The sequence below is a fragment of the Canis aureus genome, chromosome 7 (genome assembly GCF_053574225.1).
Source record: "Canis aureus isolate CA01 chromosome 7, VMU_Caureus_v.1.0, whole genome shotgun sequence".
Classification (NCBI taxonomy): Eukaryota; Metazoa; Chordata; class Mammalia; order Carnivora; family Canidae; genus Canis; species Canis aureus.
In genome coordinates this window covers 49,702,854-49,729,364 of record NC_135617.1, presented here as the reverse complement: position 1 = coordinate 49,729,364, position 26,511 = coordinate 49,702,854, and the positions used below count along the sequence as shown (strand labels likewise).

Below are 26,511 nucleotides of genomic sequence, written 5' to 3'. Positions count from 1 at the left end.
AGGAACAGAATCAGAAAGCTGATCCAAAAAAGTTGACAGAAATGATCCACTCTATTAATAATTATACTGAGAAATATTTAAGTTAAATTCTATATTCCTTACTAAAGAGGGAAGCAAAAAATTATGCTTTCAAAAGAATTTCATCAAAATGGATAACTGTATTTTTGTGTTTTGATTCCCGAATCATTAAACTGCAAAGGCCATTTATGTGGAACACTTCATTCCCTAATAAGATCCTGAGGTTATCGATCGCCATGTATTCATGTGTGTATATGAGAATAGCATTTAATACAGAGTAACAAAGGAGGTACATCCAATACTGTTTTAACTTTGTAAAGATCCTTAAAACAATAAGAAGCAGACTGATTTAAAAATAATTAGTAGCACGCTTACAGCACGGTGAAAACCCTGAAGATTAGGAGTAAGGACAGGATATCGAACTCCTGGGTATTGATGAATGCCTTTCATCACTTCAGTGTGATCAGCCATCTGAAATACATAATATTTATTTAACCTTAAATACTTATTGAGCATGTGTTTAGCTTTTAGGAAGGTTATAATTACACACACAATTATATTTTATAAATTAATGTCAGAAAAACAAGCTATGCCAACATAGCTAAAGATAAGTAGTTCTTAAAGTCACAAATACATTAAAAACTAGATCTGAGTTTAATTTATTCACATAACAGGATCTGGTTAAATGACTGATTACAAATAGTCAGCAATTCTTAACTTTACTATTTTCACTTCACTGATCTTTAGTCTCTTCATTTCACAGCCCAAGCTTCAAATAAAATATCCTTATGACTAGGGAAAAAGGTTTTTTTTTGTTTTTAAGATTTTATTGATTTATTTATTTGTTTATTTGAAAGAGGGACAGAGAGAACACAAGCAGGGTGAGGGACAGAGAGAGAGGGAGGGAGAGAGAGTCTAGGAAAGACTTTCGGCTGAGCATGGAGCCCGATGCATGGCTCAATCTCAGGACCCTGAAATCATGACCTGAGCAGAAACCAAGAGCCCAATGTTTAACTGTCTGAGCCACCCTGGCACCCTTAGGTGGGGGAGAATTTTAAAGACAGTATGCTATGCATTTTCCTTCCGTATGAAAATTTTATGTTCAGATAATTTTCAATGTATGAAATTTTACATTGTTTAGTAAAAAAAAATCATGCATCTGTTTGAATAATTTAACAAGACTGGGATCCTACTATATTGTTTGGTTAGCATAAATGTTTTAGTAATAGTCATAGTGTCCTATACATTACTATCATTAGATTACTATTTGTTCTCATAATGCAAATAAATGCATACAACAGAGTACATAGTAAGAAAATTTAACCCATCCTTCCAAGCCTTTATTTTTCTGTATTTTCTATGAATCTTTAAAAATTGAATTTAAATTAAAATATCAAATCTGTTTGCCACAGTCTTTAATTTAGCCTCCTAGACCAAAAAACTGATGATCAAATCTCATAATCATCACATAAATTACCATTGACATAACCATGAGCTTTATATATTTAAGAATAATGAATTATGGCAGGAAAAACAAGTAAAAGGAATAATATATAAACAATGAAAAGTCTACAAAATGATCATGGAGAAAGCTATAAAAACATGCACCAAACCAAAGTCTGTATCTTCAATATGGGAATGGATGAGGAAAGACGTTTTTTTCTCTATACATTGTGGTTTGTTACAATAAATACTATTTTTAATTTTAAAATGAAATAAAAATGAGTTGAAGTACAAATGCTTTTCTTAATATACACTTTTTTAAAATGTGAAATATTATAATATTTACTGTTATTAGTCTATTGGTATTATTTTCAGTGAAATGCCAGTCAAATTTAATACTTTCAATGAAGATGGATTAAATGAGTTTTTAGTACATTTTAAATTTAAAATTATATATTTAAGATGCAAAAAAAGTTGACTGCCATCATAACATTGACATTTAAGCCTCCAGATTTCAGTCAATCCAAACACATTTATTTCTAAAATATGATTTTTGCTTATTTCTTCAGGATCACATTTACTATCTGCTACTTGATATATGCATTTTGTACAAAGACTAATCACTGTGTTCATCTATAATGCATAGAAGCCAAGTCTCTAATTTTAAGTCTGTTTGATTTGAAGCCAGATGTTTAGTAAGCACCTTTTGTGTCCAAAACCCTATGCTTGACCTTGTGACAAATATAAATATAGGAAACTAAAGTCCTTGCACTAAATAATTTGCAATATGGTTGGGGAGATGCACATGGAAACTTAACAATTCAAAGGAATATACTGGTTATAAATGTGAGCACAGGTTAAAAGAATTCAGAATAAGGAAAAGTTGGTAGGGCCTATAACAGTCTAGGAAAATTGTAAGTATGGGATACAAAGAACATGACTACAGCATATAAAAATTTAAAAAGACAGGGGCACCTGGGTGACTCAGTCATTAAGTAGCCAGCTCTTGATTTAAACTGAGGGCATAATCTCAGGGTTTTGAGATTAAACCCTGGGTTGGGCTCTACACTCAGTGAGGAGTCTGCTTGAGATTCTCTCCCTTTGCCCCTCCCCTCAACTCACTCTCTAACAAATAAATATATCTTTAAAATAAATAAAATAAAATAAAATTTTAAAAGTGGCCATACCAGTATTTCTAATCCCAAATGCTCTTCTAGAAGCTCAACAGTCCCTATCAAGAGGTGAACTGTGTTTACTTCCCACTTAAACCTAGGCCGACTTGTGATTGCTCTAAGCAATAGAGTATAGCAAAAATAACAGCATGTGACCTGAGAGCCCAGGATATGGAAAAGGATACAGCTCTCGTATGGTTTTTTTCTTTGGATGAAACCACTGCAAGGAAATCAGCTAACATTCGGTGAGAAAAATTAGCTTCTGCAGAGAGGCCATGTGCAGCAGTCCATGTGCAAAGAAACTAAGGCCACCAGACAACAGCCAGCATATTTACCTGAATTCTATTATTTCATTATACATGTAAATAAACAAAAATCTGAATGAATGAAATAACAATTTAATAGATGTTTCAATCAGTAAAACGAAAAAAATGAATAGAAATGATAGTAATCAAATTCCCAAGTATGAAAGCTGAACTTTGATAATCATTAAAGACACCTTAGTAAAATTATGATAAATACATGAATTTGAATCCAACAAATCAGTGCTTTTTTGTTTTTTAAAATAGTCACAGTGGGGCAGCCTGGGTGGCTCAGCGGTTTAAGTGCCCAGGGAGTGAGCCTGGAGTCCCAGGATGAAGTCCCACTTCAGGCACCCTGCATGGAGCTTCTCCCTCTGCCTGTGCCTCTGCCTCCCTCCCTCTCTCTGTGTCTATCATGAATAAATAAATAAAATCTTTAAAAAATAGTCATTGTAATGAGGCCATTTAAAAAGTAGCATTCTGTCTAAATTTGGTCAATAAAGACAGTTATGTAAAGAGGTTTAGAAGATCATGATAGGATATAATTTTATTACAATGAATAAAATAGAACAGATTTAAATTAAAGGTATAAAATTCTTGCTTTTTTCTTTTTCTCTTAGGAAGCTTATGCTATACTTCAATCTTTTTTTTTTTTTAATTTTTATTTATTTATGATAGTTACAGAGAGAGAGAGAGGGAGGCAGACACAGGCAGAGGGAGAAGCAGGCTCCATGCACCAGGAGCCCGATGTGGGATTCGATCCCGGGTCTCCGGGATCACGCCCTGGGCCAAAGGCAGGCGCCAAACCGCTGCGCCACCCAGGGATTCCCGCTATACTTCAATCTTGATGTTATTTTAAATGTCTGAAGTTTAAGCTATTATTCAAATAATGGAAATATTCCTTTATAGCACCATTTTCTCATTTTAATGAAACCTTTCTACATCTGGTTTGATTTAACGTACTTTAAAGATTTTGCTTTGACTTTTCATTTAAGATCATAAAAATCTCCATAATTTGGTTGATAATATACTTTGGTATTATCTGGCCACAGTCTGGAAATGGCAATACCTATGTCTATCTGGTCAACATAACCAGCTGTATGATGGCTAACCAATCTTAGGAATCCACATTTATATATGGATTCAAGTAATAATATTTGTGTAACAATTTACAAGGGTATTAAGGATATGCAAAAGGTCATAAAATTTAGAGTGTAACAATCATATAGTTTAGAGATTTTATTTGCTATTGTCATGGAGTAATTAGACTTAGATACTCCACATTATATATTTACACATTTTACTAATATTTTGCCATTATCTGAATACTATAATCTCTTCTAACTACATAATATCCTCATTCAAATTTCCTGAGTTTATTCGGATTTCAAGATAATGCACAAATCATAAACAATGATAAAGGGTTTCTCATAAATTTAATGAGAGAAAAAACAAGTTTCAATTATATTTTGTACACAAATTATTAATTTACATCGATAGGATACCAGGATACCAAAGTTAATTTTAAAGTGTCCTAAGACCTTAAGAAAATCATTTTAAAATTTGACTTCGGTGTTTGAATACTGATTCAATATTTTATACACTTACTACATATTTAACATGCATAGAAAAATGAAGCAGACACAGTTTATACATATATAATACACAGAACAGTGGGAAAAGATATGTGTGTACATATATATATAACAGACCACAAAATACAAATGTCATGTGATCTGCAGTTTTATGGAGCAAGAGAAAAAAACATTTTTCTTGGTAAACTAGAATAATGACAAATATTTAAACTAAATCTTGTCTAGGCTAAATGTAAATAACTCAGGGGCCAGTTTTTTAACAGAGCAAATTATTCATAAAAGTTTACTGAAGCAAAACTATTCATAGAGCCTGAAACTATTTAAAAATATTCATAGAACAAGATTATTCACATATATGTCCATATATTTTCTATGATCAATTGAACTTTTATGTACTGAAAAGGAAGGGTTTGATAAGCCTAAACTTAAAACATACTTTTTTATTAAAATTCTTCAGACAATTATTGGAGAAATATTTTATAGAATCTTTTTTTTAAAATCACACAATTCTTTCATTCTTAAGTCTAATGAAAGTAAAAATATCTATTACTATTTATCTCTCTCCCAAATAACTGCTGTCAGAGAAAACAGAATATTCACTAAGTAGACTTTGTTCAGTTCCAACTGAATATATGTTGTCTGAGATGTTCAATAAAGTGAAATACATATTTATAGTTAACTATTGATAGAAGTGCAGAAAAAACTGAGAGGTTCTATTTTTTGTAGACAAACTGATTCCTATTCGCTTAAGACTGATTTTTTTTTCCTTTTTCCAGAAAAAATGCAATTACAAAGATCATACATGGTAAATGCCATTAAGTTCCAGAGTTGCATTATAAAATTTTACATAGAAATCTCACACACATTGATGACAATAAAAAAGCTACATTTATTATTTTAACTCAATAGGAGTTTAGTCACTAACAAGACTGCAAAATAGATAGGAGGATTTGAATTGTTTTGCATCACCATGGAAAATTATTCAATGCATCTCTGTGGCTCTGTTTAAGGTAAGGAGATTGTACTGTTTTTATGGATGGAAATATTAAGAATTCAAGCTAGCATTGTGTTGTTAAATGGCAAAGGTGTTTAGAGTAGAATCTAAAATTAAAATGAGGGGAAAAGTATTAAGAGATTCCATCTTCATGGTGATATCTGTAAGTGGTATCTGCCAAATTATATTACTTGACCACCTCTTACAACTGGATCTTACAACCTAAATATGGAACTCTACTTTTACTCCTTTTCTCTCTGCCCTGTTATAACTAGTATGACCAAGTCAAGAATCATCCATGGGTGAGCATTACCTATTGCCCCTTCCTTCACTCCAACCACTGACTAAAGAACTCAAATTTTTCCTCCGTTTCACTCTAACAAGACTGTTGCACATGATTTCTCCTTATAGAATATTATGAGGAAAACTGAGAAGTGCTAGGAACAAGAGGACAAGATTGATAGAAAATCTAAATAATCAAATTAGCAATAAAGTTGGAGGAAAACAGGCTGAGTGTGAGAAATATGTTTTGGTGGCAAGATGTTTTACTGCTCTTGAGCAGTGAAGAAGTATGAGAAAACAAAAAGACAATTACACAAAATGTTGCTTTAATCTATACAGTGGGTCTCCTATAATGACTTCAAGTAATGTATATAAAGATTGGAACAGCATTTGATTCCTTTAAGTTCTTACATTATAGTTCTTTATGTATGAATTCAGGCACAAATTTTCCCACTAGAGACAGCTCATGACTGTTCTGCTCCTCAAGAATATTGTTCTTATATATTTAAAATACTTAAAATACATTGTATAACATATAGTACTCAATTACACCTCCTAATGAAATTGTTACCCTAGAGTTGAGCAGACTCCATATTCACCATGTTCTGCAATATCTGGCACCAAAAATATGTAATTATTTGAGAAGAAACAAGTTTCAAAATGTATACTGCCAGAAGCTAGCCTATAGAAAATTCTGTTAAACATTATATGTGTAAAATTGTAAGTGAATGATTCAGTTTTCATCAGTGTCAAATTAAGTGGAAGTCCTTTCTTATCAGAAATATACTCAATATACAGTATATAAAATTATAATACATAATTCATATTTTAGTTTTTATCTTTTACAAAAATGACAGAATATCTATCAAAATTCTTCACTGTGAAGAGCACAAAACTATAGTAACTCTTCTGAACTATATGCGTATAAGGCTACACATCACAAAGTGTTAGATACAATGTAACAAGACATTACCAAAAATGGATTATTATACTGAAATACACTTTACTAACCTGTCAAAAAATATATTTAAAAAAACAAAATCAGGACCTTGACACCACAAAAGACTGAATCATCTTTCTAGCTTCTCACAGAAAATATTATAAGGTGTTATTATATGAAAGAGGCTAATTAAGAACTAGAAAATGTAGAAAAAAGAAAGAAATGGAAAATCAAAACAGGACTACAACTAGCAATGAGACTGAATCAGTAATTTAAAACTGAACAAAGAAAAGTCTAGGACTAGATGAGTTCAACCAAACATTTAAGAAGTCTTAATGTCAATCCTTCTTCCAATTCTTCCAAAACATGAAAGAGGAGGGAATACTTCCAAATTCATTTTTTAAGACGATGCATTAGGAGCTGTTCTATAAGACCCTGATACCAAAACTAACAGGACACTACAAGAAAAGCACAGGCCAATATTCCTAATGAATACAGAGGAAAAAATCCTCCACAAAATACTAGCAAACCAACCAGAATATATAAAGAATCATACACCATGACCGAATGGTATTTATCCCTAGGATACAAGAAAGACTCAACAGGCACAAAGAAATTAGTGGGATACACTACAGTGACAGAACCAAGGATAAAAGCCACATGATCATCTAAATATATGTCAAAAATTGACCAAAAAAAGCTTCATCAAAAAGCATTTGACAAAATTAAACACTGTTTCATGATAAAAATACTCAAACAAATAAGACTTCAGGAATAGAGTAAAATTACCCTGACATAATGAGGACCATACATAAAGCCCACAGCTATCATTGTACTCAATAGTGAAAAACTTTTCCTCTGATATCAGGAATAAACAGGATGCCCACTCTTTCTATTTCTATTTGCCAAAAATTAGAAGTCCTAACCAAAGCAATTAGGCAAGAAAAAGAATTAAAGGCATGCAAAGGAAAGAAAGAAGTATAATTATCTCTGTTCACAGATGGCATGATCTTTTAAATATTTATATATTTATTTATTTGAGAGACAGACAGACAGAAGGATGAGGGGCAGAAAGAGAGGGAGAGGGAGAATTTTGAGTAGATTCTGTGCTGAGCGTGGAGCCCAAAACAGGGCTCAATTTTGTGACCCTAAGATTATGACCTGAGCCAAAATCAAGTAAGATGCTTAACTGACTAAGACACCCATGGGTCTACAGATGACATGATCTTAAATGTAGAGAATTCTAAGGCACCATGTAAACAAAAATAAAAAAACCTCTTAGAACTAAAAAAAAAAAAAGAAAGAAAGAAAAAGTAAACTTGCAGGATACAAAAATCAGTTGCACAAAAACAGACACATAGATCAATGAAACAAATGGAGAACTCAGAAATAGACCCTCAACTCCATGGTCAACTAATCTGTGACAAAGCAGGAAAGAATACCCCATAGGAAAAAAAAAAAAAAAGACAGTATCTTCAACAAATGGAGTTGGGAAAATTAGACAGACACATGTAGGAGAATGAAACTGGACCACTTTCTTCCAACATATACAAAAATAGACTCAAAATGAATGAAAGACCTAATTGTGTGGCAGGAATCCATTAAAATCCTAGAGAAGAACAAGGCAGCAACATCTTTGACCTCTGCTACAGCAACTTCTTCCTAGACACATCTCCAAAATCAAGAGAAACAAAAGCAGAGACTGCTGGGACTTCATCAAGATAAAAAGCTTTTTCACAGCAAAGGAAACAGTCAACAAAACTAAAAGACCACCTACATAATGGGAGAAGATATTTAGAAGTGACTTACCAGATAAAGGTCTAGTATCCAAAATCTATAAAACAACTTATCAAATTCAATGCCCAAAGAACAAATAATTCAATCAAGGAATGGACAGGAGACATGAACAGATATTTCTCCAAAGAAGACACTCAAATGGCCAACAGACACAGGAAAAAATTCTCCACATCACTCAGCATCAGGGAAATACAGATCACAACCACAATGAGATACAACCTTACACCAGTCAAAATGGCTAAAATTAACTCAGAAAACAGCAGATGTTGGCAAGGATGTGGAGAAAGGGGAACTTTATTACCTTGTTGGTGGAAATGCTAACTGGTACAGCCACTGTGGAAAACAATATGGAAGTTCTTCAAAAAAGTTAAAAATAGAACTACCCTACAACCCAGCAATTGTACTAGTAAGTATTTCTTCAAAGGTTACAAATACAGTGATTCAAAGGGTCACATGCACCCCAATGTTTATATCAGCAATGTCTGCAATAGGCCAAATATGGAAAGAGTCCATGGACAGATGAATAGGTAAAGAATATATGATATATACATAGAGTGAAATATTACTTAGCCGTCAAAACAATGAAATCTTGCCATTCGCAACAACATCGATGGAACTAGAGGGTATTAGGCTAAGTGAAATAAGTCGGTCAGAAAAAGACAAATACCATATGATCTCAGCTGTATGTGGAAATTAAGAAACAAAACAGATGAACACAGAGGAAGAGAAGTAAAAATAAAATAAGATAAAAACAGAGATGGAGGCAAATACTAAGATACTCTTAACATTAGGAAACAAACTGAGGGTTGCTGGAGGGGAGATGGGTGGGGGATGGGGTAATGGGTCATGGGCATTAATAAGGGCACTTGATGTAATGAGCACTGAGTGTTATATGCAACTAATGAATCACTAAATCCCACCCCTGAAGCCAGTAATAAATTATATGTAACTAAATAGAATTTAAATAAAAAAGTTTTAAAAATCAGTTAAATTTCTATACATTAACAACAAATCATCTGAAGAGGAAATTAAGACAATCTCATTTACAATAATATCAAAAATAATAATATACTTAGGAACTAAGTTAACCGAGGAGGTGGAAGAACTGTACATGAAAACAATAAAACATTGATGAAGGAAATTAAAGAAGCTAGAAACAAGCAGAAAGACATCCCATGTTCATGGATTCCAAAATTTTGTACTGTGTAAATGTCCACACTATGCAGAGTGATCTCTAAATGAAACATGCAATCCCTATCAAAATCTCAATGGCATTTTTAACCAAAATAGGAAAATAATCCTAACATTCATATGAAATCACAAGGAAGCCCAAATAGCCAAATTAATCTTGAGAAAGAATAAATATGGATACACTTCCTAATTTCAAAATATATTTCAAAGCTACAGTAATTAAAACAATATGAAGACAGACATATACACCAATGGGACAGAATAGAAAGCTCAGAAATAAACTGATACATATATGTTCAATTGATCTTTGACATGTGTACCAAAAATACACAATGGAGAAAAAGCATTCTCTTCAACAAATGGTGCTAGAAAAACTAGATACCAACATATAAAAGAATGAAATTGGATCCTGATCCTAGAGCGTACAGAAAAATGAACCCAAAATGGATTAAATTTAAGACCTGGAACTGTAAAACCCCTGGTGGGAGACAAGTAAAAAGCTTCATAGCACTGATTTTGGCAATGACTTATTGTATATGACACCAAAAATCCAAAAAAAAGTAAAAATAGACAAGTGAGACTACACCAAAGTAAAAAAGCTTCTGCACAGCAAACAGAGTGAAAAAGGCAACTTACAAATTGGAAGAAAATATTTAGAAACCATACATCAGATAAGAGGTTAATACTCAATATATATAAAGAATACTGACAACCATATAGCAAAAATAACCACCTAATTAAAAATGGGCAAAGAATAGACGTATCTCCAAAGAAGACATACAAATGGCCAAAAGACGTGAAAAAATGCTCAGCATCACTAATTATCAGGAAACACAAATCAAAACCACAATAAGATATTACCTTATACCTGTTAGGATGGCTAGTATAAAAAATATAGGAAATAGCAAGGATGTGGAGAAAATGGAACTCTTATTTATTGTTGGTGGAAATGCAAAATGGCACAGCCATATGGAAAACAGTGTGGAAGTTCTTCAAAAGATTAAAAATATAAATATCATATGTTCTAGCTATCCTACCTCTAGGTATTTATACATAAGAATTAAAATCAGAATCTCAAACAGATATCCGCATTGCCAAGTCAGAGCAGCATTAGTCACAATATTCAAAATGTGGAAATAATCTAAATCTCCATTGTTGAACAAATGGATAAGAAAATGTGGCATCAGCCTAGGACAAAACATCATCAGCCTTAAAGAAAATTCTGCCAAATGCAACAACACAGATGAACCTTGAGTACGTTATGCTAAATGAAGCCAAATGTAGAATGATAAATACTGAATAATTCCATGTATATGAGGTATCTATAATATAGTCAAACTCATAGAAGCAGAGAGTACAATGGTGATTGTGAGAGGCTGAGGGGAAGAGAGAAATGGGGAGTCATTATTCAATGGGTACAGTTTCAGTTATGCAAGATGGCTAAGTTCTCAATGTGTTGTACAACATTCTACCTATATTTAGTGATACTGTATGGTGCCCAGAAAAAATTTGTTATGAAGGTAGATCTCATGTTAAGTTTCCTTCCCATAAAAAAGAGTATTATGATGGAACCTCAGACCCTTAATATTTAAAATACTTTTCCTTAATTTCAAGGTATCTTTGATACTTGAAACTTTTTTTAAATTTTTATTTATTTATGATAGTCACACAGAGAGAGAGAGAGAGAGAGAGAGGCAGAGACATAGGCAGAGGGAGAAGCAGGCTCCATGCACTGGGAGCTCGACGTGGGATTCGATCTCGGGTCTCAAGGATCACGTCCTGGGCCAAAGGCAGGCGCTAAACCGCTGCGCCACCCAGGGATCCCAATACTTGAAACTTTTAAAATTTCATGAGGTTTTTTGCTCATTCAAAATCAATAGTAAATAAATTTTACTACCTAATTTTATACTTAACATTATACACTCTCTCTTCTTAATGAGGATCCTCCAGCTGATAGCTTCAAAATTGGAAGTTCCCTAGACATGGTTAGCTTCTGTCCCCTAGTGATTCCCAAATCTCAGCAACAGAAAGATAACACTGAACTGTCCAAATATTATCAGCAACAGTACAACTATTACTTCATTTGGAGTTATGAGACCTAAGGGCTGGCCAACTACCCTCAAAACTGAATCACCTCAGGGATCAAACCATACATGGCACCTTACCAAAAACACAATCCTTGAAGAGGAAGGCAACCGAGCCATACATGCCTAATGTTAGCTCATTGGATAACTGCATATTCTTATTCAAAAGTTTGTGATGAGGGACCTTGACAGAGGCAACAAAGTTAAACTTGACAGCTCTTCACAAGCATCAGTAGGAAGTTAAATTAACAAGAGAAGAAGAGACTATAACAGTATGGGTTCTTTGGGTAGCATGATTAACATTGACAACTTCCACGGAATTAAAAAAAAAAAAGATCCTAAACAGAGTAAAAGTTGAGTTAGAGCATTTTCCATGACCCATCATCATTGAAAGAAAGCTCTGTCATTGTCACATGGATTCTTCCCTTACCCTGACCCATATATTTGATCTTTGGTGGTGCAAGCCAGGTACCCACTGTGATATGGAATCAGGGGACTGATTCCATATCTGAATATAGATATTCAGAACCTAAGAAGCATAAAGAAAGAATCATTTAGAGAACAAGATACTCTAAAACACATGTAGGGTATAAGACACTTGGAGAGGTAAGGAAAGTGATTTTTCAAACTCCTATAGTAGGATACAAATTAGGTCCCTTTTAGTCTTTTATAGGATACACAAATGAAGACTGGAAGGACTTAATCATTTTGACATTCTAATGTATATATGCATGGTCTAGAAGAGTCTGAAACTCCATCCTGGAGTGAAGAATAAAAGTTTTAGATTAAGTTTCTCCTTCAACTCATATAGACCCAATGGAATAAGATTTTTCTATTGCTCTGCATGAGCATCACCATTGTCCAGAGTGCTGTGGTTAGATCACACCACCCTAACTTATTAGACTCCAGCAAACTGGTATCATCTTATATCAGACACCCATAAACACAATATACCTAGGAGGACAGCATTATATCAATTACTCATTCCTTGGATGGACCCCTATTCTCCTCCCCCCACTGTTGAGATTCCAGACTAGCTTGTAGCTAAGCCCTTGGATGTTTTGAGAACTCCAGAGTCCTATTTTTCCTTAATAGCCCATCTAGTTATTGTTGAAGTGCTCCCAAATTTCCTCTAGCCATAGCAAAATGTTTGCAATACTACGTCAAGCTGCTTTGCATCTCCGATCCTTTGCATGTACCATTCCATCTGCCTGAAAATTATTTCTTCATTTTTCATCTAAGTTCATTTAATTCATCCTATATTCAGCTCAAAAACTCCTAAGACATTCTCAAACACCAGTTTGATTCACATGTCTCTATTATCTCCATAGTTATGTATGTGCCTAACATTGCTCTCATCATATTTTGTATACTGTCTTGTGTCTCTCTCTCCCCAAAGTATTAGCTCCTTGAAGAATTTGAATAAAAGAGGCATTTAATAAATGGTTGTTGAAGTTAACTGAAATTTCTCATCCTTGCCCTTTATTCTGTTTTAATTCAACCCATCTGGGACCATGATTTTTTTTTCTCTACTAATTCTTCTAAGATTTTACTGTTAGTGATGGTGATAATGATAAAAACAAACATTTGCTCTATGCCAGTCTATATGTTAGGTCTGTATGTGTTGAATTCCTTACATACATTACCTCTTTAAACATTTTTAACAACCCCAATGAGAGGGATAATTTCTGTAGAAGATGACTGGAGGTATCAAAGATGAGGAAGATCACCCAGCTAGTGACAGAGAGAGAGTCTGGATGGGACTATCTGACTATAAAGCACATTCTCTAAAACTCTGATAAACATACTCCCTATATCTTCTATTGTCTGTATCTTTATGTTAGTCCTGCTGAAGATTTCATGTGTCATGTCAAGGGAGAAGCTCCTAGAAAGATCCCATCTTCAAGCTAAATAATTTGGGTAGTGACACATGGTTTAATTTTCTAAACCAGTGTCTCCTCAACTTGATTCATCATCAGAGCTATTTGAGGTATCATAAAAAAATACAGATTACTTACACCCATCTGTACAGATTCTGGTTCTGCTCTCCTGTAGCACCTAGCAATCTGTAGTCTCAAAACTTCTCAGGAGATGCTAGACATCAACAATATTGAAACACAGCTGACTCAGTTACAAAGGCTTTTGCTGGCTTCCATTAAAGGGAAGAGAAATCAGTGTATTTGAGACTCTCACCCCTGCTTTAATAAAGAAGATTCATTTTATTTTTATTCAGAGGTAAATGCAGGTTATGTGGATCTAAAACAACTGCAATATGAGAGGAAGGTTCTTTAAGAACAATGCAAACATATCTAACTTTTGTAAATTTCACTGAACTATATGACGAGGTAAGGACATTGTTAGAGCACCTCCCAGGATCTTGGAGGGATCTATACAAATATTTTTAAGGTAGTTTTTCTATCTGTAGCACATACTGAAGTTCCAAATAATGTCTTATCTAGGGTGAAAAAAATTCCATGGATTAAAAACAACAGAAGTTTGGAAATTTAGAATCTTGGTGAATTTTCTTATTATGCTCTTAACAATATCAAGACAGTTAAGGATCTTCCTGAAATACACATTCATGGCATCTATAGTATTCCTTTTCCTTACCACTCCAGAAAAAAAAATCTATCAAGAAAGTAGTTTGGAATGTCTTATTCTTGATACATCCATATTTCTGAGTCTATCTATGTTTATAAATTCTCTGCTTAATAAACCATTGTAAAATTCTGCCAGGAAATGCACTTAAATTCATGGACTTATACCCTCATTTTTTCCCCGCTTGATAATATAGTCTGCTGAATCACTTAAAAAAATATATTTTTGAAGTACTTTTTGGTTTTTGTTTGCCCCACCACCACCATGCATCACCTAAGACAACATTTACATAAGTTCAAAATAAGCAGGAAATGTCAGAAGGCATTTCCCTGCCATTTCCACTAGCCAGATGAGACATAACCAATGGTATTACTTTCTACATGCAGGAGTATAGCAGAAAAGTATTCAATACAGAATGTACAATTTCTTCAACACATGCCATCGATTACTATAAAAATGTAAGTAATGTGGTTTTAGACACTGTAACTCAAAACTCAATTTGAGCAGTAACTCCTCTTAAATGTAATAATACTTTCATAATTTCAGTAATAAGAAAAAATGAGAGACTAGAGCTCTTCTTGACAATTCTGGGTGAAAATGCTCTACCCAACTATGAATAGCATTGTAGCCTGGGTACTATAACCCTGTCTCATTCACAGACTCTTTGCACAAACCCCATATATCTTAGCCTCAGTAGCACACAGGAAATCTTGGTCTGCTTGAAGAATTAAGACAGTTTTAATAAATCACAGTCTTATAATAATAAACACAGGAAATCTCTGGAAAATTGAACATCTACTTTTTTTTTTTCTTCCCCCTACTCAATACCTTGCTTTGGCTACACTACTAAAATGGTCTGACACCACACTTAAAAAACTTCTTAAGTCCAAAAGCCTTAAAACTAATTTGGTATGGTGTATAATTTCCTGTACTTCCTTATTCAACATTACCTTTGTATTCTAAGGACTTTTGTACTGCCCTGTATTGTATGGAACACACATGCTTCTCAAGAGTGACCAAAACAAGTAACATCTGACTCCTATGCTTATGCAAATCCAGGAAGGACATTTTAATCATAATTCATTAATGTCTACAAATATTCATTTTTAAGTTATAAAATTAACCGTATCTGCCCAATGGATTTGTATATTTTAGACTGGAAGACCTGTGTTTCAGATAGAAAGACCAGCTATTATATTCAATAATGTTTCCCTGTGTCTTAAGGTAAACATAACAAATACATATCAGTTATTCTTTGTTCAGATCAATGCCTTTGTGACCACCCTCCTGGTCTTCCTGTGTCAAAACAATCATGGTCCCTACATCACTCTGAAGTAGGAGCAAAATGTCTCAAAGCTCCCAGTATATAATTTTCTTTCCATTCAACTGTATTGTCTCTCATATATCATGCCTTGTGTTTGATAATAACAATGTCAACATTGCTATTTTCCATGCATGGAAGAAGTCATTTTTAAAATGCTGTATCTAATTTTACTTATTCTATACTAACTAAATGGAGTTTCCTTCTCTACCTTCACTTCTTTCTATAAGCCATCTCCATGCACAGTGGATAGTCACACTGATAAGAGGGTAAGCCTAGATTGATAAGCCATATTTCACTGGCAATATGGGTTGTAGCAAAAACAGTCTCATTATTGTGACAAGCACTGCCATCACTGTGAAAGTTGTATGATGTTGATACAATGATTTGGCCATTAGGTGGATCTGGAGATTTCTTTCTTGTGAACAATACAGAATGCAGAATTTTAAAACATTGGACAGAGTGACCAATGGCAAACTGCTTAACGTGTTCTGGTTACCAGGTTTTGTATTATTATAAATAATTTACAGATAGTCACTTGATTTTAAAGCCTCTAAGTTTTGTTTTTAGTGATTTCATTCCCACTAGCCATTTTCATTTTACAATTGCCTCATTATGTCAATATCATGGTTATTGTAAGCAAATACCCATTATTCAATGGTGTTTGAATGCACTGAGCTTTGAGCTCAATGAAGATCTCACTGCAGTTTTTAATAGATACAATAAAAGCAATGAATGGCTGAATGAATAAACGGAAAGGATCCAAGCCATAGAGGGATAAAAACATACTTTGCCAATCATATCATAAATGAGTAAAAGTCAGGTCTCAGATTTTCTATCATTCCATCAGAAAATGTGTATGTTATATCTAAACAGTAGATGTAATAATGTCATAAAAAGCTAAGAGCTTGGAGAAAACTAAAACTATTTGGGGGTTACTAAGAAATGCATTTCTTACTACATATTATAAGCTGAATTCAATACAAAATTCATCAATCTTAACTAAGAGTAGTGTTATAATTTATTAATGTGTCTCACATCACAGAAGTACATGAAAGCTAGGAGTAAGTTGTATTAGTGTTCTAAAGTTACTGGCATGAACCAGCTTTGACATGTTGGTATTTCAAAAAGTACTTAAATATGCAGTTTAAAAGGCAAACATGAATGTGAATACCTAGAACAATGAAAACTATAACCTTTGCAGTCACCAACCAGAAGTTGTCCAAAACCTTTATAAAATGAACATCATTCTTCCAATAGTGTTCTATATGTGTAACAATGAATAAATATCCAAAATTCATAGATGGCATAAAACATTCTTTTCTAAAGTGTAATTATGATCAGACTTAATTTTATAAATGGACTATTCAAGGTAAGTGAATTTGGGTAAAAATGTTTAAAACATAATAAAATCAATAATTTATAAAATATGCTTTTGATTGACAGGTATACTATATGAAAATACAACTTTATAGTCCTCTAATTTTATCAGATGTGGAAGAAGTGAAACACTAGCATACATATCTCAGTGTGTACATTTTCAAATATAAAATTTATCTATTGTTTAATGTGATTTTGGGGATATAATGTTAACTTTACTATTCATACTTATCTACTTCTCTGTTACTGCCTATTACTCCTAAAAAGCTTTCCAAAAATTTAACCAGGCATTTTAGATCAGAGCATGTGTATATGTGTGTGTGTGTATGTTCACACATGTACACCTAAAAATTAGACAAAAAGAAACTTCACTTTTTAAAAATTAACTAGAAATCATAATTCTTTATAAACATGTTAACAAAATAAGTCTTTTCAATCATTCTATTTAAAAATGATTGGTATAATATTTTCATTTTCCATGCTCAGTGTACAGGGATCATCAATTTTTGAAAAAAATTTAGTTCCTTGGCATACTCTGCTTCTCTTATAGCAGATGGCATTTAAGTGGTTTAGTCAGAAGACATACCAATGGAATGAGTTTACACTAAAACAAAACTGACATGTTGATCAACAAACTAATCAGAGTAATGCAAAAAAAGAGCATTAAAAAGTCAGACTCAAGTCTTTCCTCTGCTAAAATGTACCTCTATTCAGCTTTTATACAATTATATTATATCCAGACCTTTCAACGATCAATGCATATAGATCTTCCACAAGACCAGATTTTAAGATTGGTTTAATCAGATACAAAAATTGGCTTTGAACAACTGTTTCTTTCATGGGAAAACTTAGAGAAAATATGATAAATACAATAAATTTAGTATAAGTGAATAAAGGTGAGATAAAGTATTTAAACATTTGGTTATGATTGCTTTTATAAACATAAGAACAAAAAAAAACCAATTTGTTAGTCAAAATGCAGTTGATCAAATTAAGTAATCATAAAATCAGTACATGCTGAGCTTAATAAATCTTTGAGTATAGTAACAGTTTTTGGCCTCATGAGGAAAAAAAGTCCAAAAACATTGAATTATACCTTCAGCATGAAAAAATAAGGAAATCTAAGCAGTAGAATTGCTGACATTATTGCTCTTAACTATAAGGTTTGCTTTTGCTTTGGATACAGTAGTGAAACTACATCTTAGCTACAGAATAAGTTGGTGTTGAACACTGAGTAATATGTACAATGTTAGCAACTCATATTTTTTCCAATTTTATTGCAAAGTATAACCTTAAGCCAGTTCAACAAGAAAAAAAAAAAAAACAGCAGTGTCCCTATTATAACTGAAACACCCATTTTTATATTTCCATGTTCTTTTCTGAGACAAGTGTTTTAAAAATTTGCTTTATGCTTTGAAAATTTTGACTGTGCTTTACACAATTTGCTTGCCTCATGTAAGAACAGTATTGATGATCTAACTGTACAATATTTTAAAAACTACTTCAAAATATTTTAGTTCAGGTTAATCACTGCTTAAAAACATAGAGATTGATTAAGCAAAGCTCTCCCCCTTGATCAGAGAAATGTAAAAAATTTACATCATCACTATTGGTAAAGCTATAGTAAGTAATATCCACTATTTTAGAAGCAAAACTTGTATAGTATATAAATCAAACTCACCACCATATTGCAGAGAGAGCCTACGGTATAGTATTATGAATACATGTGATTACTCTTATTTAAAAGGAGAAAAGTTTTGATGCAAATCTAGAGAAATATTTTAATACAGTAACTTAAAATGATGCAGGATGTTTCCTGCTCACAAAGAGCAACAAAAATCTAATTGCTACTTTCCATTTCTAGAATACGTTATTTGCTACATTTTTTTAAAAGGACTTTCCACTCTTTACTCTCTCAAAAGGAAGCAGACATTACCTAAATAACACATTGAACTGAACCATGTATACATATTGGACAGGCCAGATAGGTTAAAAGAGACTATCTGAAAACATGTCAATCCAGAAGTTCAATTCTACTGAGCGGGTCTAAACATGGAAGGCACAGCTTCTGGTTATATAGAAATAATATATTCTACAGTGAAGGTGTGTGTGCTCCTGCAGCTGTGTGTGCTCACCATCTTCAGATGGATTGCAGGGATTTGGGGATATGGAGACCAATTACAAGTCTCTAACTTTTACCTCTTGCTTTCTGGCTTTTTCTTGTATTTTTCTGTCCCCATCTTCCAGCAGGACATGATTCTCTTCTCCCAAGGCCTCCTCTTTTACTTGGGTTCATGTTTAGAAAATGAGACATGGGGAAAAGCTGGCTTCACTCCAGAGTAGCAGTGGTTATGAAGACAAAGGCCTAAGACTCTGTTTCAACAGCTTCTACAACATTTCTGCCTTAACCAGAGGTGAGGAGGAAAAAGATGTCGAGAGGGCTGTGAAGGCAGCTTTCTCCCCTTCATCTCTTATTTGTCTAGGCAACAATCCTCTCCCACTCAAATACCAATCTGAAACCCATTTGAAGTGCAACAATTTTATAAAGGGAGTAGGTAGGAGTGAGGTAAATGTTAGCAGTCCTAACAGTGCTAAAATATTTACTTTTTTGGAATTTAGGAATTCTAGAATGCAGAATCTGCTTTTCTATGACCTATATTTCTTCTTTAATTATTAGTAAGAAATAACAAGAAACTAAATTATTGTATCATTTTTAAAAATACAAGAGTCACAGATTATAAAAACAGCTCCAATGTTAGTTACCCTCTCATATACTCCTCTAGAAGACCACTCCTCAATCAAGAGGGGACATCTATCTCTTCCCTTTGAAACTGGATGGCTTTGTAGTTACCTCAGCTAATATATTATGGAAAAATAATACCATAAAATTTATAAGACTTGGTTATAAAAGGCACACCATTTTTGCCTGCCTCTTGGAGCACTCACCTTTGCAACTCTAAGCCACCATTTTAAATGTCTTAAGCTGCCATGCTATAAAGAAATCCAAAATAGCTTATACAGAGAGAACGCATAGGGAAGTTCTAAGAACACATGGAAAAAGAGGTATCCAACCAGTCCTCACCTGCCCCAGCCTCACAGTGGCTGCTATTCCAGCTCTGACCACCATTTCTGGAAAACCTCTAGCCACCTCTAGCCAGAAGTGCCCCACTGAGCCATGTCAAAAATCTTGATAGAAACCATAAGCAAAAGCAATGGTTATTACTGTTTGTCAGGAGACTGAATTTGGGGATTATTTGTTATGCAGATAATCAAAAGAACCATTCATTTTACTAGCTTTCAGGGGCATATGGCAACTGCCGGTTCACATATGTGAATACACATATGCACATACATATAGAATATTTGCCACATGTTACACAATCAATGGAAAAACACTGGACATACTGAAACAATCTGAAGAGGCTGTGGCTTATTTCATTATATGATGAGGAAAAAATGAGGTAGAAAATATTATATGCTTGCTTTTTATTCTCATGAAGAGGTAACATATTTTATCTATGTTGATATGGCTTTCATAATTTTATCCCCATTTACTTTGAATAATTATCAGGGCTCATATACTAAAGAACTTTGTGTCTATCTCTTTTCTGAGGTCATATATTGAACAAATATTGAGCAATTATTATTTGACATGTAAGAAATTCAATATGCTCAAATAAGTTGGAAAAAAAAACGGTCTAGTAGAGTTAGAAACTATTACTTTTTTTTAAAAAAATGGAACTTTCAACTTCTCTGGGGACATCTGAATGGCCCAGTAGGTTAGATGTGGGAACTCCTGATTTCAGCTGGGGTTGGGGGTTTCAGAGTTGTGGGATGGAGCTCTGTGGGGAGCTTTGGGCTGAGGGAGGAGCCTGCTTAGGCGTCTATCCCTCTGCCCTCCCCCCATGTGTGTATACACTATCTTTCTCTCTCAAAAACAAAAACTTTGATAGAATCCTTTTTATAAGGAAGCAGCACTAGTGTGTACAACTGGACTACCAATTCAGGAGATATGAAAAGGAAATGGAGGCATCACCAGTGACTAGTCTATTGATCCCAATTGTCTGGTACCTAGTGTTGACTATGATAATTAACACAGACACATCTCTGCTTTAGAAATGGTATATGGAAGGCCTAAAGGTATGGAGTAGGAGAGCAATTAATTGAAAGTCAACCTTAGTGTGTAGCAGAAAAGAGTGTCCTAAACAGAGAATTGAGCATTGAGCACACTAAGGCAAACTCCATTGTAGAGAGGGTTAAATTCTGATCCTCATTCAGCTGTTCCTCCCCAACTAGCCAGGGGTAAAAGGACTCCTGTTGTCATGAAACAGGAACTGTGGTCTTGGTAAATTTCTCCTGCATCCTTTTTGGGGAGATGGGAGGAGCCAATTCATCTGGGAAATAATGAATGAGACTTTCACGGGATCACTTCCCAGATAATGAAATTACCGTCAGTTATCTTGCCTCATAAACAAAATAATTTGGGTGTTCTCTGTGTGAGGGCATATGCTCTCTCAACCTCTTTCTCTCCCTCTCTCTCTGTCACATGCACACACGGGCATGTGCACATATGCGTGTGTGTGCATGCACACACACACTCTCACTTACATACTGGACATCTCTGCTAACTTACACTCTTCCTTGCTTCTTCTCCACACACACTCATCCTTTTAACAAGAACAGAGCCAGAAAGAGAAGCAGGAGGACACTCAGAAGCTACAGCCTCCTGCATCTCATCAATGTAAATTTGAATTTGGAACTTCAATCCAATAACTGTTTTCATTACTAAAAAAGGCCTCTATTACACACTAAAAGGAGGGCAGGGAAAAGTTTATACATTCCTTACTGCTCACGTTGCACTTCGGCAATATTTTTAATTGTTCAACTGATTTGTGAGTGTTATAGTCTTTTCTGTATACTTCTTTCTACTATTACATAGAAAATCTATTTCTGTGTCATGACTTGGTACCCACTGGTTTCAACAGTTAAAAGTTAACTTAAAAGGAAGCATTTGCTGAGACTTTGCATATGACCTATATAGACATACAGTGCTGTGTATAGGTTAATGTAGTCTTATTTTTCAGTAAATGATTGATGTTCACTTTAATCACTCATGTGAATGAAAATGTTTAAAACCAAATCGGTAAATACGATGAATGTAAAATGCTACTTCACTTTTGGAAATTATTGTATTTATAATGATTTAAATAGCTTAGTACTAGGAGCTCCTGGGAGGTTCAGCTGTTGAGCATCTGCCTTTGGCTCAGGGCATAATCCCGGGTCCAGGGATCAAGTCCCACATCGGGCTCCCTATAAGGAGCCTGCTTCTCCCTCTGCCTAAGTCTCTGCCCCTCATGAAAAAATAAACAAAATTTTAAAAATTTCTTTAAAAAAATAAATAGCTTAGTACTAAGAGCCGCATTCCAAAATTGCAGTAGGTCTATCTATCTCTATAAACATGTTTTCTTTCTGCTGTTATTGTTCATTCCATAGAAAGTGAGGGGCTATCTGGATTCATTTCAAATGTTCGTATATTATATGTCACTCTTAGGAAATCTTTTTTCCAGATAAGTTGTAAAGAACATGTTTTTATTAATGGCAGGTATTTTATCATCTCTGGCCATTTAGATTATAGGAGTGGGATCCTGTTTTATATGGCACCCTGCTACTGTGGAACTTTTCTTCTAGCTGCTTTAGAAAGCTGCTGCCAAACAAAACAGTGGGAGGCAACTGTAAAAACGCTTTAAAATGCTAAAAAAAGAATAAGTGAACAAGCAGCAATCTAAACATAAACTAGAAGACTATTCCCATGACCTATGTTTAAGGGAAAGAAATGGAAGAAAACGCAAAGAATTAATAGAAGACTGATTTAGAGCCAAACTCACAGTCTTTAAAACAAGTAGAAATTACTTCAATCACATGTAAGCTGTTGCACTAAACTTGTTCTGTCACATTTCAGACATTAGAGTAGTCTGATGTCATGACATTTTATTCAAAAATGAGTTATTATGATGTAAAATTTCAAAAGAAAAATTAACATTATGAATTAGTTCTGCTGATGTGACATTTTATGAGCATAAAAAAAATGAAAGCAGAATTACATGATGAGATAATCTCTAACCACAACAATAAAAACTGCTCTGCTCAGGCAAGCTCAGTGAAATCTACAACACAAACACAACTATGGAAATTCAAATTGCAAAAATGGGATATTCTCAATATTGTCCTTTGAAAAATCCCTTGATATGTTATGTAGTAAGTGACTGGTACAACTTTGGAAGAATCAATCTGATACTATTTTTGATTCAGGCACACCGCCTTTTTTTTTTTTTATAGATTTGTGATTTATTTAAAACACTTTTTTGTTTGTTTGTTTGGAATGCATATAACCACATGAAAAGTAAAAGTATGTAACATATTCTTCAGTATTTGAAGGATAAGTATCTTCAATTATTCAGATTGGGCCTACCTGATCCAATATTTAAACACATTTTAAGAAAAAGCCTTTAAGAAAAAGGCTTTCCATGATAAAGAAGGAAGTTACTTGTATGCAGTCCAGGGTCAGTCAGTCAGCCTATCTGCTGGTTAAGCATTCACTCAAATAACACTATGGGGTGCTAGTCAGGGGTCAGGTGCTCTGTACTCTGGGCATTCACATGCAGGGATCTGTTCATGGGCCTTATTGCCCTAAACATCCTCATGCTATAGGCAGCACTGCTGGGACTTCCAAGGTTCAAGGTGGTTAAATCACTTACTCAAGTTCAGGGCAGAATGTAGACAGAAACATAGTACCAAAGGTATTTCCACCTCACCACAGCTGTCCTCAGGAGCTACGTGGGGAATTCCATCATTTATTCAATAATACTTTGAGTCTAGGAAGTATTCATTAAATCTCAATAGGTTAAGTCCTGAATTCACCTCCATACCAGGCCCAGAATAAATCATCTTACTTTATTGTCTCATTACATATCTACTTAACGTGAGACCAGAAAGCATTTTCCTATTATTGCATACAGAGGGACTGCCTTCCCTTTTGCTTTAACCATCTCTTCTCTTAACTAGAAACAGGAAGTATGGCCCTCCAGGGAGGGTTCCAGCCTCATCTTTCTAAATGTCATTGAATATGTCCTAGATTAGTTTCAAGAATAATCTATCAAATAATTTCCAGTGTTGTATAATAGAATGTGACAAGGGGCATCATTTTAGCAAAGAAGAATATTTTGTAGGAAGCTTTACAAAAACATTGGAAAATAAAAATATCTTGGAGAGGATCTAGTAAAATATAATATCTGAAATACAACTTTGATTAATCATCAATTAAAATGACCAAGACCTCTCCTTTTTCCTGCCGTTACCCTCAAGTTATACCTACCTTTCCAGTTTCTCTCCAACAGTAATCAAATTTTTGAAATGAGCACTAAATAAATCAAATAGAAGCAATTTCATGAAGACTTAAATATGATAAAAAGGGTCTCACATTCCCTTAAAATTAATGATAGCTAATAAAATAACAATGGGTAGCCATTTTATAAAATGGTAATATCAAGGAAATATGTCCGGTCTCATAAGGCTATCTGTGCCTTCCTAAGGAAAAGATTTGTGGCCTTCATTACATAGGACCAAATATATGAACAAAAGAGTCAGTTGTCCATCCCCCAAAACTGAAGGTATGCATTATTATTGTTTCAGGCTGATTGGTTCATTATTCATTTCACAATAACTTATTAAGCACCTACTTACTAGACACTAAGTGAGGGTCACAGTGATGAACAAGACAGACACGGATGCTACCTCCATCATTCTTATAGTCAAGGAAGCAGGTAATTTAAGAAATGTTTACCAAAACATATATGATTATAAACAGTGACAACTGAGATGAAGAAAAGTTACATTTTTGTTTTTGAAAAAAATAAAAGTAACGTTGATATTTGAAAACTGCCTCTGTGAAAAGTGATGTATTACTATTAATTCTATTGTGGCTTCTGGTGCTTCTAATGTCTTGCAATTGAAAAGGCTTTATTATTTTAAGCCTTTTTGCATCATCTTATTTTGACAGAGCAGTGTAGCAATTGAGATATACATAAGTAAGTTTAGATAAGGTACTATTTAGATACAGAGGTAGGACTTATAATTAGGGAAGAAGCAATTTGGTTTGGCAGACCATTTAGCAAAATGAAGTAGAAAAATAGAGTTAAGGCAGGAAAGGAAAAGGGCTAAGGTATAGAGGACCTGAAATACCAGACTAGTTTCCAGACTTTTTTTTTTAATGGGGAGAAAGGAATCTCTAAAGAACTTAGAGGGGTGTCTGGGTGGCTCAGTCAGTTAAGCACCTGCCTTTGGCTCAGGTTGTGATTTCAAGGTCCTGGGATCAAAACTGGCATTGGGCACTGTGCTCAGCAGGAAATCGTACTTCTCCCCCTCTACCTCTGCCCCTCCTTCCACTTGGGCTGGCTCTTTCTCTTTCTCTCTCTTAAATAAATAAATGAATGAATGAATGAATGAATGAATAAATAAATAAATAAAATCTTTTAAAAAATAATAAAAATAAAGAACTTAGAAGATTTTAGAATATAAGGAAAGGAGAAATAATGTTTACAAATATCACTTAAGTGACTACCACAATAATTGGTTAATAAGAGCGTGGATTACTAATGTTACCAAGAGAGAAATATAGGCTATGCTAAGGAAAAATAATTTTTATGTAACTGACTAGATATGAAAGAGAGACCTTTGAGTACTGAGGTCCAGGACTCCATAGAGAACTGACGAGCTATTTACATAAAGCAGGATGGTCAGAAAGAAGTTTGATTTTGACTCAACTGAGTTTGAGGTACTGGTGGCACATCTAGCCGAAGCTTATCAGAAAAAGCAGGACCAGAAATATAGAGTTTTCATCCTTTTAAAGTGACTAGTGCTGGTGGAAAGACACACAAAGAAGAGAGCACAGTCAGAGAAAATTACTGAGGGCAGAATCTTACGGGAACCCTAAATTTGTAGGGAAATGATAGAGAAAAAGCAATTGGGAAAGTAAATGAAGGAGGATTTTAGAGAATAATAGAACCAAGGGAATGAGATGAGAAAGTAATCAGTGAAGCATCTGACTCTTGGTTTTAGATCACAGGGTCATGAGATCAAGCACTGTGTCAGGCCCCATGCTGAGTGTAAAGCCTGCTTAAGATTGTCTCTCTTTGGGACTCCTGGGTGGCTCAGCAGTTGGGTGCCTATCTTTGGCCTAGGGCATGATCCCGGAGTCTCAGGATTGAGTCCCACATTGAGCTCCCTGCATGGAGCCTGCTTCTCTCTCTGCCTCTCTCTCTCTCTCTCTCTCTCTCTCTCTGTGTCTCTCATGAATAAATAAATAAAACCTTTAAGAAAAAAAAAGAAAGCTCTCTTT

General features: G+C 34.2%; 1 protein-coding gene and 1 long non-coding RNA gene across 10 annotated transcripts in view; one reads left to right on the top strand and one right to left on the bottom strand.

Moving 5' to 3' along the window:
• LOC144317337 (uncharacterized) overlaps window positions 1-19,526 on the top strand; it is a 161,388-nt gene extending 141,862 nt beyond the window's left edge. The window contains exon 4 of the long non-coding RNA XR_013383304.1: window positions 19,365-19,526. This is a non-coding gene — a long non-coding RNA (uncharacterized LOC144317337). The remainder of the gene's footprint in view (window positions 1-19,364) is intronic.
• HMGCLL1 (3-hydroxy-3-methylglutaryl-CoA lyase like 1) overlaps window positions 1-26,511 on the bottom strand; it is a 199,049-nt gene that overhangs the window by 123,425 nt on the left and 49,113 nt on the right. For all 9 annotated transcript variants that reach the window (XM_077903581.1, XM_077903584.1, XM_077903583.1 and 6 more), the window contains one exon: window positions 394-489. In XM_077903581.1, the coding sequence (XP_077759707.1) occupies window positions 394-489 (96 nt within the window). The remainder of the gene's footprint in view (window positions 1-393; window positions 490-26,511) is intronic.